The sequence below is a fragment of the Montipora capricornis genome, chromosome 3 (assembly GCF_036669925.1).
Source record: "Montipora capricornis isolate CH-2021 chromosome 3, ASM3666992v2, whole genome shotgun sequence".
In the NCBI taxonomy this organism is placed as follows: Eukaryota; Metazoa; Cnidaria; class Anthozoa; order Scleractinia; family Acroporidae; genus Montipora; species Montipora capricornis.
In genome coordinates, this window is record NC_090885.1 from 38,238,932 (window position 1) to 38,254,494 (window position 15,563).

General features: G+C 39.9%; 1 protein-coding gene across 1 annotated transcript; it reads left to right on the top strand.

Moving 5' to 3' along the window:
- Positions 1 to 394: 394 nt before the first annotated feature.
- LOC138043061 (polycomb group RING finger protein 1-like) lies at positions 395 to 11,155 on the top strand. The gene is made up of 10 exons (XM_068889171.1): positions 395 to 519; positions 1,019 to 1,118; positions 1,940 to 2,036; positions 2,988 to 3,043; positions 3,166 to 3,228; positions 4,011 to 4,131; positions 4,660 to 4,714; positions 5,291 to 5,389; positions 8,472 to 8,552; positions 9,826 to 11,155. Exons 1-10 carry the CDS (start codon positions 505 to 507, stop codon positions 9,892 to 9,894), a joined length of 756 nt encoding a protein of 251 aa, XP_068745272.1. The 5' UTR covers positions 395 to 504; the 3' UTR covers positions 9,895 to 11,155.
- Positions 11,156 to 15,563: the final 4,408 nt, after the last annotated feature.

A 15,563-nucleotide genomic window follows, 5' to 3' on the forward strand; every position in this document is an offset into this window, starting at 1 on the left:
ATTTCTATTTTCAGCGTGATTACTATTCCCTGGCCCTTTGTAGCTTTTAACAGTTGACTCTGAAATGGCTTTTTTCCTTTCCGTTTTAAAACTCGTGCGATTCAAGAAAAATTTATTGCCTAACTGGTGAATTCGACAGTAAATTTCAATTGAAAAACCGATTGCACTCATCGCTTCGTGATTCATGCGATATCGGTTTTTCGCGTGAAATTTATCGTGGAATTCATTTGTTAGGCAATGAATTTTTCCATAAAAGAGAGATAAGAGAATGCAAGCACTATCCAGAAACACCAAAACGCGGACAATTCCACAACCCTTTATTTTCAATAACCGTACAGCCAGTGGGAAAATGACCCGGGAGCTCCGGCTTTGCCTTATGGTTTACCCGATGCACTGGTGAATCAGTTGGAATGATTATTTGTGTGGACGTTCGGAATCTGGGATCGACATCGATTCAAAATGGCGGAAAGATTGCAATAGATCATTCGTGAATGCAGAACAAAAATGGACTCCAAAGAGGTACAATTAGTTGATGATTATAACCTAAAAGAACAGATGGCTATCAGTTTAATCAGTAGGATGTTAATGAATGCATGCACATTCGCAATTTTAGTCAATAACGCTAAAGTTGCCTCGCTGAAATCCTGCGTTAGCGCTTTGGACCAGTTTTTCTGTACATTAATTTGACTATCCTGATGTGTTCTCATCGATCAGTACTACATTTAAAAGGTTCTTTCCAAGTCGATCACTTATGCCGAAATAATGTGTTACAGAGTTACGGGAGACAAGACCTGCAGTTTCCGAGAAGACTTAATCCTCACCTGGAACTTTGTGCTGATGAGATGAAGGAGGAAGCACTTCCCCCTCAAGTATTTTAAGATCCTACGTATTGGTCTGAGTGGGGCTCGAACTCATAAGTTCCAGCACATTAGTCCAGTGCGCTATTGGCTGAGCAAAGTGTAGTCTGTGATTAAAATTTATTACGGTTTTTAACATTGTTTTTGTTTTTCCCCCGTAGGTTGTCATTAAAATCCGTGATCTTAATCCCCATGTAGTTTGCAGTCTGTGTGCAGGATATTTTGTTGATGCTACGACTATCACAGAATGTCTTCATACATGTATGTAAGCTTTCTTCTTAGTGTATCCCTCTTTTAAGTGTAAAATCCTTTTAAAAAATGAAGATTGAAGATTCAGGAGATGAAGACCTAACCTATCAAGTGGTAAATGGCAAAAACACGCAGTTTCTGTTGTTTTCCTGTTGTTAATTTGCAATGTCTTTTGAGTCATGTCAGGTGAATTTCTGAAGGATCTTTGTCTTCCACACACCCAGGCTGGTATGTGGAAAATGTAGACCAAAAAACAAAGGATCCAACAACACAAAAAATATATCAAAGAGTAAATGACAAAACACAGGGTCTCTTGCTTTCCTGTTGTTTATAATGGCCAGTGAGTCATTTCAGGTGAATTATCTGAGGGTCTTTGTTTATGGTTTTTGTTTTCCATACACTGGCCTGGGTGTATGGAAAACAAAGAGTAAGACCATGGGGTAATTCACTTAAAATTACTCACCAGCCATTGTAAACAAAGTATAACTATAGAATGATGTGTTGTGCTATATTGTCCTATATTGTGCACTATTATGTTTGAGTCTCTTTTAAACATTCAATTGGAAACTGCGTAGATTTTCACAAGCCTTACTGTTGCCACCTAACAAAGCTTTTTACAAATTGTCTGCCCATCAGGATGGGTGAATTTGATTGACAGTCACGCCTCCTTGCAAAGTTTGCACAGTTGTAAGATGAACACCGTTGCTTGGATTGTTGAGTTGACGAATTTACACGTAATTGTCAAATGTGAAAGTTTGTTGGGTGGCCATGGTAAGGCTCATTGCACTGTAATGTTGTAAGTTCAAATCTGATTTAAGAATAATTTTTTGAAGTTTGCAAGAGCTGTATTGTGAAGTATTTCCAAACCAGCAAAAATTGCCCGATGTGCAACTTACAGATACATGAAACCCAGCCTCTCTTCAATATCAGGTAAATTTCAAAGTTAAGACAATGTTCGCATGTACTATGTATTGTGCCAAGTACAGCTGTACTATATGCTGTGTGGAGAGGGGTTTGTTATGGCTGTAACAATGGTCTTATACCAGCCAAAAATATAGGTATATCTGATTGGAAACCAACCAAGTGAAATTTAAAGAGTTCCAAGACTTGAGCTTCATGGTCTCTGTGGGGTTATTTGTCAAAAAAAAAAAAACCTTAGAGGTTCCCCAATGACAAGTAAAATCATCAGGTTATTCTGGCATTAGACAGAAAAATCTATCCTCATGGGGAGGGGGGGGGAGGGAGGACAGTGGGGTTAACCCATTGACTCCCAGGGGTTCCCCATTGACGAGTAAAATTGTTTGGCGGTAGACAGAGTAAACTACTACATGTAAGTCTGGCCAGTTAAGGCCAGTTTGGGTGTCAAAGGTTTAATTACAGAGGAGTTTTGGAGTGTCACTGGACATAGTTGTTGTCCAAGTAAAACTACATTCCAGGTTATTTTTATTTTGGTATCCTAGTACAAAAACACTGTTCATAGTCAAAAACAGGGTTGAAAAAGTAAGAATAATGGAGAAAAGCATTATTCTACTTGAAGCAATTTACTTATTCTAATTTACCAGTCTGAGGTAAATCGGTTGAAAACTGTGGTATCAGTGAATCTTTCCTTTTGGGTCTCTTGGGTCAAATGGAAAGGGAAAGTACATATCACATCCAACAAAGTTGGGACTTGTGTTTACTGTGGCAAACTTGTCCCAGCAATGTGCAGAACATATAACAGAGTGTGCAAACAGTTACAATGTATAAGAGCCAATAATAATGGGAGTCGTTTGTCAACAATATTTCATATATTGGGCACAGAGCCGAATGTGAATAATGGGTTACCACCATCATTACAATAGTTGTGATGAATCATAAAATTTGTGGATCACTTTTGTACAGGCTTGACAGAACGATGCAGGACATTGTGGGGAAACTTGTTCCTGGTATTCTTGAAGGTAAAGTTGTTTTAGAATTTCTATAAAATAAGGTAATGCAATTTTGCCATATTTTATGACATGTTTTTGTATCTGTTGTGTGAAGTGCCAAGGACATTATTGTATTGTTTTCCATGTTGCAGCTGAAGATAAAAGAAGAAGAGAATTTTATGAATCTAGAGGAATGGCAATGGTGAAACCCCAGGGTAATGGAATGTTTTATTCAGAGTGTCACTGGGTGAAGTTTGTTGACTCATTTAATTATTGTTTGTTTAATTAATTGTTTATTTTCGGGCAAACTACCCTTGATTTCTTTCTGGCTTTGCTAGCATGGTCTCTTGTACCTTTTTCAAGTATAATGCCAAGCGGGCCACATTTGCTGGAAAGGAAAAGATGACCCGCGACTCAGTGGATTTTTGTGCCCTATTCTGCCAATAGTGTCTTCTTTGACGTCCCACAGTATTTTAGAAATGAGGCTCCCAAAACAGGGCCTATGCCTTACCCTCCTTATCCATGAAAACTTGAAAGACATGAAAGTCGAGCCACTTGCGGACATGAAATCAAGGCTGTACATTTTTCTCAATAATAAGCAATGATGACATCAACAAGGAAGAAAAATGCCAAGAAACAGTATGTTTAATGAGCTCTGCAGACCCTGCATGTGCATTTTTTTGCATTTCTTTTCCGTGATCCTTCAATAAATGAAGTGAGATGGCTAAATTTGTTGTTTTGTGGACAATATGAGCACACAAGATTTAACTTTCGTTTTTTGTGTAAGCCATTTTAATTCCAGTTGGCACAAATTTTGCACTGAGGCAAGATAAAAACGGAGAAATACAACAAAACTTTTGTAAATAGACTTATAATTTAGATTCTAACCCTAATTATTTTTATTCTTAAGTAGTTAGGGTTTGGAGGCAAAGAAAATTGATAATCCAACAAAGTTTAACCCGTTTTAACACAAAGTGAACAACCCTTCAATTGACAGAGGACAAGGAAAACAAGAGGGCTTCCTTGGAGAACTTTGTTAAACGCGACTATTCTGAGAACAAGAACTTGTATCGGGATGATGAACAAGTATCACTATGTGTTGAGAGATTTGATGAGAGGTCAGTTGAAATCATCACAGAACTAATGCAACACGTACTTATGGGCGCTAACAGTTAAAAGTCGGAACGAATACCGGTCGTTTCGCCAACGTGTCAGTTCGTCAACGACCTATTCGCCAACGTATGAAGTCTATTGTCACATTATCTTCTTTTGGTAATCTGGAAATACATTTAAGATCTATTTCACAAAGTATTTTGGACGTTGGCGAACTGACATATAAGCATTGGTGAACTGACATTAGACGTTGGCGAATGGACTTCATACGTTGGCGAACAGGTCGTTGGCGAACTGAAGCGTTGGCGAAACGACCGGTTACCGTCGGAACTCTGTACATTTTAAATTATTATTGGAGGGTCGTAAGTGTCGAACAGGAGCACCCCCACCCTGCAAGCAGAGCCTTTCTTTTGCTTGACAAAAGGAGGCTCTGCTCGCAGGGTGGAGCACCCCGAGTCACCGTTAAAATAGCATCTCTTCAAAAATAAGATAGTCAAATGAAAATGATGTTTTTTCCCCACATTTCTCAATAGCATGGAAGAAGAGGAAGATGACACTAAAACAGAAAGAGCTGTAGAAACTGTAGGGGTCAGTTCTTCATTAAACTCGAGATTATTGAATGTGATTATTGGTCAAGTCACACTTATCCGGATATTGTTTAATCCGCAACTTTATCTCTGCGGATTGAGAAATTTCCTCGTCCACATGTAGTATCCGGATTCGTTTTAGTTTCCAGGACTCCTCGGTGACTATTGTCAATACAGCATGCGCCTTCGAGCGTGCGAGTGTGGCGACAAGAGAAGCGATGGCATTTCGTTCAGTGGTGACTGGATCTGAGTTTGCAAAGACTTTTGAAAAGTAACCGGATGATTCCAAATTCTTTGCGAGTTCAACTCTTCAGAGCAGATTCAAAAAGTTGCGGATTCGTCGGATACGTGTGGACGGAAGTCGAATCCGCAAAGGAAAAGTTTCAAAAATGTCTGGATTGCATTTGTCAGCAGGAAACTGTGTTCGCTGAGAACAACGCATTGCTGGAATTATTGTCGGTCTAGTCACAAGGGTTTTTGTTTTTGATTTTCTACAATGGAACTCCTCTGGAGCTAGGTCGTTTATCTAGGTCGCCCGACGCTAGGAAACTAGTTTTTCTTGTATTTGTTATTGCAGATACTCAGCAAAAAGTACATTCGGTGTTCAGCTCGCATGATGGTTGTTCAGCTGCAGAAACTGTTGAGAATGAAACTTAATATTCCGGAGGACAAACAGGTTTGTGCTTTCCGGAAAAAAAAAAGAAATGGAAGCTGAACAAGGAACATTACTGGTGTCAAATTGAGTATAAATTGATGATACTTTTTTATTAAGGTTACCTTCAGATCGGCAATTTTCTTCAAATTTGGATTTTTCGGTTAAAGTAATGATCGAAATGGGATCTCTAATGTAAAAAAGAAATTATTTGAAAAGATTAAATATTGGCGGAGAAATGGCGGTTTTACGTTTTGGCCGGAAGTAAAAATTACCCGTCTGATTGACAGTTTTAGCGCTGTTTTCTCGAATCAATTTTTTCACTCGAAGTGGACACTTTAAAGAGCTAAAACTCACAGGGAATTTGTCCGATTGCCCCCAAATTTTGACAGTGGCTAGGTTAACATATAAACAACAAAAACATGACTGCGAATTTTTTATTTCAAAATATTTTTTCTCTGAGAGCGATTTTTGTACGAACACTTCACATTTTTTTAATACTATTTCGAAAACGTTCTATAACTTTTCACTGTAACTGAGTATGGCAAAACGCAGACACGATGTTTTAGCGCTTTGGGTCGGGAAACGGAGGAACAAAATAAAATAGCGAAAAGCAAAATTTGCTTTGACTTGTAGCTTTGAAAAGGTGATTCGGACGCTCGCATTTAGAGGTCGTGAAAACTTCGACAATTCACTTAATTTCAAAATTTTAAAGCTCTATAAGCTTTAATTTGATATAGGGGTTTAGGTATCTACAGTTTAAACCGGACGCGCTGCATCGCTCGGACGCGAGACACCCCTGAAGGTATACGGTAACCTTAATTAAGTATAGACAAACTTTAATTTTTTAGCATTAGGTCGTCATATTCTATAATCCCCTAATAAGAGAGCACGGATTATTCAAAGTGCATTGCACAATCAACTATCTGTGAAACTAGAGCTCAATGTTCCTGGTAACCTTTTTGGAATTTTGCTGAAAAGATTCGAAATTTCATAAAACAATCGGTAGATTTAGTATCAAGTTTACGTGAAACCCGAACTGACCACGTAACCATGATTTTCCCGCCATTTTTTGCGTTTCCCGCTTGCCATTTCTTTGTGAAATGAAGCATTTTCGCGTTTGCCGTGTACTCGGAAGTTTGTTTTCGTTTTTCTTCTACGTAACAAGTTGTTTGAGGCAAAAAGAAGCCCAAAACAATTTCCGATAAGTCAAACAAGGAAAAAATAGATTTCATGGTTCTAGATCGTTCGTAACTGACTTCTTATCGCAATTTTTTCTGTTGACTCACAAAACAGCTTCATCAAAACTCGCAAAATTTGACAGGTAAGGATTTTCATTTTATAAGGCGTCTTTTTCCACAAACAATGTTTAAAAAGACTCCTAGTTTTTGTTTTTGTCTTTTGTTAACTAAATACTCGGGGTTAACAGAGTTCATTCCGATTTTCCGTGGGTCACGCGAACCTTACGTCACAAGCTTTACTCCATTTTACATGAAACGTGCCAGCCGACGTTTGCCGTTTCACATAAACTTGATGCTAAATCTCTCTACATGTATGTACTCATCAGTGCTTTTCCAACGCAAAAGTTTACCAGTTTTTGACGGCTTCTACCTCACTTAATTATTATCAAACCGTGAAGCATAGAAAATGAGGAGGTTAGCTTATAGTTTTACAAGATCTGTTAACGCTTCCAAGGAAAAAATTCGTTTGTTCGTACGACAGAAGATACTCAGCATCGCTTTACGCGAAACGGCACATGACAAACCGCTGCCTACTGCTTGTTGTAAAACCATGAAGGTTCTCTTAGAGTGGTTTTCAACTGAGTGCCGTAAAACAAATACCAAAGTAATTTACTTCGACTAATCACAGCAGGTGTATTAAAAGAGCACATTGAACCTATCCAAATTCGTACCAATTCCAAGTAACTTGCTCAAAGCGCGGGAAAAGTCGTGCGTGCAAGTCGCGATTGGTTTTGGTCTTCCTTTTCATTGGCTTATAAACTGGCGCGAAATTTTCAAACCAATCACTAAGCGTACTAAGACAGTCATTCGAAAACTGCTCCATTATAACTGGTCTTTCTTTGGTGAGAATTTGTTTGACATCTGATTTTTTGCAAACGCAAATTGCAGCTCTTTGCAGTAAAACGCGATGCTGAATAGAGACCTAAGATTGACGTTTTTCCCCTTTTACGGCAAACCGCAATCGTTTAAAAGTCATGGGACTCTGATCTTGCCGTCGCGTTTGAGGTTTGAGGTTCACTTTTCAACGGCAAGAACCCTGTCTAGCAGTTAGTGAATAACGGCAGATGTTTTCGCTGGTTTTAAGCCTTTAAAGCCACGTGTTGACGTGACATTTGCTGAAGAGTGAGGGGTTTATTTGATACAGTTGCGAGAAGTGACAAAAATTACCAACCAACTACATCTACGTCGAGTTTATCCTTTGTTGGAGCCGCCATCTTGCGAGTATCCCCTGATGTAAAGTAACCCTCAATCTCTAAGGCCGGACTATTCACGTACGGCGATCACTGTAAACAGCGGGCCGACGTTTGCGGTTGCGATCTTAGAGGAAACCCTCATTTAAGGTCTCAAATCTCTTATGTACACAATGACGTCAGCAAAGACTTTCTTTAGGGGCTATTTACACGAGACCGAGACGAACTCAGACCGGCATGAGTTCGTGTCGGCCTCCATACATTTCTTTTTTTGCGTCTACATGAGACCGGCCTTACAATGAAGTCACATACGTCTGACCTCGTCTCGGTCCCGCGACCGAGACGAGAAACTCTCGTACCGGTCTGAGTTCTACGGATCTCACAGCGGGTCCAGAAATTTCAAGCCTGTATGCTTTTGGGTCAGCGATATATTTATTAGACAAAACATATCATTTCGTCCCGGAATATGTGCTATCGTCAGACTGCTGCTCTTTTGCCTTGTTACCAACTTCACTTACCAAAAAAGTAATCAGAAGATCGCGGGGTTTACTCCCATTCTTGAGCACTCGTATTTTTCACGAGTATTTTGGCGTCATTAATATAGGAATTCTCGTTATTTATTAACCGATGCATTAATTTACCATCACCCGTACACCTTTTTGACACTTTTTGCAGGTGGACATTGTTTGTAATGATCAAATCATACATCCATTTAGAACAATGAAGTTTATTTGGATAAGCCAGTGGTTAAACAGGGTATGTACTATTTTTTGCTGTGTGTGCTCTAATAGACCAGTTTCGATTATTAAAATTTAACCTAAAACAATGAACATGATTTCAATGCTCTGGGGAATAAAAATAAGGATCTGTATGAGTTTATTCCCAGAGCCTCGATATGATGCTTTTTGTTTACGACTGAATTTTAAGATATCGATATTGGGGTATTAGGATGATTGTTGAAGAAGGGATAAAATTGCCGTTTATAGACAACAATGCTGGTTTCATATCAGTGTTAGCTGATTGGCTAATTTGCCGTTGTCTAGACAACGATGGTTGCGTCATACTCGCGTCTATTTGCCACAATGTAATAGCCAATCAGGAAGGCTCCTTTTAGGACATAAACCAATAATATTGCGAGAAAGTTATAGACAACGCTTGCTCTTCCTTGTGTCATGATTTTGGTCAAGCTCTGAAATAAACAAATTCTTTGGCGTTTAATATAGTAGTTAAAGACAAATCGACAGTAGTTCAGCGTTGTCTGTTCTCTTATCGACAACGATATTCGTCATCACAGTGGTCAAAATTTGTCGTGGACTCACGAGGCGCACCCACATCATTTTGACCACTGTGATGACGAATATCGTTGTCGATAAGAGTACAGACATCGTCGAACCACTTTCGATTTGTTAAATGCATGAAAATGTAATCTTTTATTCAAGGGTCAAGCTCTTTTTATAGCCCAGGCCCCAGTTTTTTTATAGCGGTATCCACCGGATAAATCACTATCCAGTGGATAAGTAATATTGAAACCAATTGCGCTATCCAATGGATGTTGATTTATCCGGTGGATAGCACTATCCACCTTTTGAACAACTGGGGCCAGCACAAGAGCTGTACCAATTGGGGAAATTTGTAATCAACTTAAAATGCTTCTTGATGTGAGGGGAAAACCGGGGTACCCGGGGAAAACCGCTAAGAGAAGAGTGCAGAACCCTGACACATTGGTGAACCAGTGCATCAAGCTAACCCCATTCCACCCCGCCATGAGGCAAACCCGTGCCTCAACTCTGCTGCGTTGTGTTAAATACCAACCTTTTACCGTGACATAGGTAAGCTTTTCCACGGCTACTTATGGGCCCCACCCCCTATTCGCCGTGGTAAGAAAGCATCTAGCCAGGAAATACGAGGTTTTCTTGCGAAAAGAATACTGCTGCACGTGTGGCGTGCATTTTGGTACATTCCCAACCCGTTCTTTGCGAATGGCAAAACCAAAATCTCAAACACTTGTGTTTTCTGCTTGTTTCTTTAGGAACCACCAATGGTTCTTTATTACCGTGTACGTGGTACGACGCAAAATGTTGCGATGACAGCCAGTTAGTTCACCAAGACCTAGCTGAGGGCGCTCTTATAAAGCCTTAGTCCTTCATTAGCCTGAAAATCTTTGTAAGGCAGGGACTTGTATGCGTAGCCTACCCACCATTCGCAAGAGCCTTGCTTTCTGGCTACAAGAAAGTTAGCAGCTTTCAAGACGTTAAGCCAAGCTTACGTTCTTTTTTACCCAACTTCGATTTACGTCGTCAGGTTTAGAAAATGACGTGTTTTACGGAGGCCAGGACAATTGTTGGTTGCAGTTTGTCCGAATATGTTATCTTGTCTGAACAGAAGCTCTTGACCTTGTTGTTGTTGATATTTATTTGTTTGAGCAGGTGGGAGTTTTTGGCAGCTATTCACCCATATACACATAGAGGGCAGCCACAACGTCGGGAACTTCATCCCCTATTCTTCTCGAATACAATGTGGGTTCTTTAACGAACCACAGGGAACTAATGAACATGGAAGATATTTTTGTGAGACGGGACCTCCGGCTTATCGTCCTTATCCAAGAGGACTTGAAAGTCTAACCATTTGCGGATGCAATTACAAAGGCAGCACTCTCTCCTCAGTTATTTAAAGACCCTGAGTGTTGGTCCGGCCGGAGTCGAACTCACGACCTCCCGCATGGCAGCCCGGTGCTCAACCAACTGAGCCACCGGTGCGCGGTTGAAGCGTCTAACTCTGGTTCAGAGCTTGGGTTTTTTGAGTAGTAAAATTTCCTTATTTGGATGTAACGTAGTCGCGCATTTTCCCGCTCCTGCAGCTTCGATCTTATTTTTGTCCATATTTGGACATAAAATTGGTGTCCTAAAAGAGTTGCAAGTTACGCGCTTCAAGGTCATGTGCTTCTGGTCTGAAAGAATACGTTAATTGCTGCTAATTAACAATTAGACCCGTAGCCCTTGCGGGTTACGGGTCATTTGTCTAATTGTTTTAGTATCACCCAACTAGTCGGACAGAAAAGGCAATAATAAAGTTAGCAAATGCAAGTTAAAGAAATATTTATTTGGGAATAAGACGAAAAAAAGCGTCACTCTTTTCGCTACTCGAGGACTATTACTAATAGTCCTCTAGTAGCGTAGCCAATCAAAATGCAGGATTTGCATTAGTCCACTAGCTGGGTGATACTAAGTGTTGTTAAGATATTAGAGATATATTATAACTTTCTTGCAAATGATATATTTGTACTTTTCTGCAAGATAACCTATAACAGTTTGAAAACTTGGTCAAGTGTTATTGTTGTCAGAAATACAACTGTTACTCAATGTGCTATTTCACCTCCTTTCTTGAGAAGCGTAATGTTGGAAAATAATGGCAACTTCAGTTTTTGCCGGCGAAGGATTCCGATTTCTGGTCTGACTGGTGGCGTTTTTTACAACCATCAGAAAATTGAATTTTAGAGAAGAAAAAGTGAAGAGTATAAGGGTAGGGTTGTTTTTTAACTGCTTTTGCTCGTTTGGGTGCCAAAGTGGGAAAAACACTTAAGTGATATTTCTGGAGGCATATCTCAATATTCTGCATTTCTGCACTTATTCGGTAGTTTTTACCGTGTGATCGAGTGCACAGGGCCGCGTGTCGAAGGTTACAACTGAAAAATTTAGAAGGTATTAATAGCGGAGCACCATGGGTAAAATGTTTTGGGAACTCTATCTATGCGAGAAGTTATGGTTATCACGTCAGTGTACGCACGCCGACACGCACGCCCCTACAGACTGTCGGGGTGGATTTCAGTGACTAAAATCGCGTGGCGGCGCCCGCGTTATTCTGGCGGGAAATCGTATTGACCCTCGTCGGTTGGGATTTTATGCTCAGTCAAAGCCAGTTTAGGTAAACGATTTGTGTTGACTCTAAAGGTTTAATCTTCAGAAAAACGAAAGACGATAGCTATTATGCCAACAGGTAACAGCAGAGTAAATGCAACAGGCAGAAGACAGGGTTTATGTGAATAGCAAATAGAAAGAGAGCCGCAGAGAGCAAGAATGAATAGGCAAAGAACTAGCAAAGAGGATCGCCAAAAGGAGCGAGATAGGGATAGTGAACGGAGACAAAACGTCGCGAAGCGGAGCAGGAAAGAAACAGACTTAGGATGCAAAATTGTAGCGAAAAACGTCGCCAAGCGGAACGAGAAAGGGCTAGAATAAACAGGCAAAGGCAAAGTGAAAGAGGAATTTAGAGGCGGAGGGAGCTGCAGCAAAATAACAAGTTGTTTACAGAAGGTAAGTTAAAAAAAGCGCGATGAGCCATTTTTATAGTCTTAAAGCAAGTAAGCTTTACTTAACCGCAAGATTCGTATGCCATTTCTTTTTTGTGCAATAATATTTTTTAAATTAACTGCTCGTTCAAATTGCGTACTGTCGGATTTGTCAAATACGTGTCCAATCAAGTAGGGTCGCCTGTCAAGCAGTCGAAACAATAACTGGAGTTGCTTTGTCCCGCTGTTCTGAGCTTTTTCGACTTCATTGCGCCCGTGACCAATGGAAATTATTCTGTTTTAGATGGATCTTCACTGACACTTTAGTTTCTGTACGTTTTGGTTTGTAAAACTCTGCAATGTGCCTATTGAAGAACATATAACAGATTCAGCATTGCCCATTGACAGAGATAATGCAGTTTGCTCGTTACCATGCAGAAAATATCATTTATTTTGCGAGGGAAAATAAAGACGGTTTCTTGTTCTTGTGATTAAGTTTACTTACCCGAAGTATAGTTTTCATTTTTGTGGATCGATACGTTCTTTGGGCGTATAAAGCCGGTTGCACATGAGCAAGTCTTGTGCTTTTATTTACCTTCCCCTTCATTACAACATGGCACAGTAACTAGAAAAGAATGTACTAGCCTAAGAAATCCCTTTTAAAGAACAGATTTCATGAAAAGCTATGCTTCGACTCTGTACCGTAACTTCTTTTACTATGTTTGAATTAATCTCAGAGCATTTAAGAAAATGCACGCGTGTAAATCACTCACCTGCCGATGCCTTCGATTACTTGTTGTCGGAACAGATCCTCGTTTAATCCTTCTTTCAGTGCCTTTTACGTGAACTGCGCGAGTGAAACAGTCTCTTGTGAAATGCAAGGAACATACGCCAAACTGGCCTGTCGGACTGAAGTTTTTGCGATGTGTCGAAACAAATTTTTTCCACTTTGTAACTACACTGCCGCTCGGAGGAGAACCATGCATCGAAATTCCTAATTCTGAATCAGCTATTCGCTCGCAATCTTGGACTACAAATCGGCGTGGAGGCATTTTAAAGATATAACATCAGCAAAAAGCAACTCGGCGATCTCTCACATCTCATAGATGGCAGGGAAATTAGCCGCGTTTATTTTGAGCGTCGCGCGTATGAAGTCAGACCCCAGGCGATCCAGCTAAACCCAACCCTTTTCCTCGCTCACGGTCATTTGCCCTTCGAGTAATGGCGGACAGCGAAAACCGAAAAACTATGTTAAAATAATCATACTTCCCGTGGGAATTTTGAGATAAAAATTGGCATGATACCTATTTAGTACGTCTATTTTCAAAATCTAAAGAAAAAAGAACATGCAAAATTTTCATCGTAGTGGCACTTTAAGCGGTCAGTCGCTTTCATTAGTTGGAGTGATTATATTTGTTTGGATCTTACTACACTCACTTGACAAACGCCTAGCTGGTAATCATTCATCGACGAAATTTGTGTGGCCCGATGTGGCAAGTTCGCTCAGTTTTTTCCAAAAAACTTGTCAACTCGAACCCCTTCAGTTTTTATGTTTCGAAAAACGGGGAGAGGAATTCCAACTGAATACCGGTGTTTGAATTGTTTCTACGCACGGTACCCCAAGCTTCAACTTTTGATAAAACCGTGTGTTATAGTCAATAGAGACCTTTAGATGCACGTTTACGGCTAACCGCAAACTGAGGTTTGAGATTTGCGGTTTGGCGTTAGAAGTTGTGATAGTTCGTGCATTTAGATTTAAGTAAACAAGTGCAAAGCTGCGGAGGCCGCCATATTGAATTTCCTCGATGCTCAGCGTTGATGTTTCAGTCAACGAAATAAATAAAACCAGGGCTCCTTTGATTGTTTAATTCACATGAAATGAAAGATAAAAGTTGCTTTTTATATCTGCCCCGTTCATACGTGGGATAATGTAACTTCCATGCCATACAGAGCTGAGGTAAATTACTTACGTGAAAACCTACCTTCCGCCGTTGAAAACGTCAAAACTTACCCTCGAACGTGACGGCAAGCGCTAGTCATGTGACTTCCAGCAGTTTGAGGTTAGCCGCAAACGTGGATCTAAAAGTCTCTAATGAATCAACGAAACGTTGAAATCAAAGCGTCCGTTCAAGGAATGGAGGAAGAGGAGGGTTGGGAAACAGAAGGTGGCAAAACAAACGTTATGGGCCGTGGAAAAGAACAGGAAGGAAAAATCGCTTTTAAGTTAAGGTCCAGTAATACGGGCAAAATTTTCCTTCAACTTGTGTCGCAACATTGTTGCATTGCAAGTTGAATCCCGAATCCTGCGTGCATGATTGGTCAGTCAAGTGTAATCAAAGATGGCGGCTTCTCAACTCTTTCTTTGTTGAAAGGGAGCCGAGCGCTTGCCGGTGTCTCTTTGGGCCTTTTGCTCAGTGAAGACGAGGAAAGGCCTAGAAAGCGAAATCGAAAAGTTTACATGCGACAATGGATTTCCATACGAGGTGTCCCAAACACTTTGACAGCCGGGGATAAGTTGAAGTTTTTGTGACAGTTCCTCCAAGCTTTTTTCCTTTTGCTTGTTTTTAGAAGGGACATACGAGGTGTCCCAAAGACTTTGGTCTTTGTATAGGGCAAATTCTGACTTTCCGAGAGTTTCTGGTCTACTTCAACAGCTTCAAGCTCGTCTTCTTCTTCCGTCATTTTTCTTTTAATTTGCCGCGTAGGAGCGCTTCGCTGACAGCCGAATCACAAGCGTTGAATTCAAACTTGTTGCGAGGCAAGTTGAAGCTTCAGTGGTAATACGAGCAACAAAACTAAAATTTGTTGCAGAAAGTAGAACTCGAGTCCACTTGTCGCAACACGCCGACTCAACTTGCAACACCATATTTTGCTGCGAGACAAGTTGGTCATGCACGCGATAAGACGAGCAACAAAGGGTTTCAACTTGCAATGCAACAATGTTGCGAGATAAGTTGAAGGAAAATGTTGCCCGTAGTACTGGACCTTTAATCTGTGAGAGCATGTTATGGATGTTTAATTTAAAATTAAAATTAAATATCAAACAGAAAAATATATTGCAACTAAGAATAATGATTTAGAAACTTTTTATAGAAAATGGACAGACAATTTTCCACTCTAGAATACTAATAGTAAGCGTCAATGTAATGTCATTGTAATTTAATTAATCATTAATTAATTATTAATTAAGTATTATTGTGAATACATATAATTAACTGATAATTAATGCTAACAACAGCAAATGCGCAGCTGTTTTAGCTACTTCCTATGTTTTTACTTGTGTTGTAATTGTTGTATTTGTGACGAAATAAAGGGAAAAAAAAAAAATTTAAAAAAAAAAAGAAAAAAAAAAAAAAAAAAATGTTATGGATGTTTACATTCAACACGCTTGGGTATACACATTGATCTTGAAGACAGTAGCGGGAATATCTTGATAGTCAATTGAACTTGTATGATAATTAATATTAGAATTTTGTAGTATT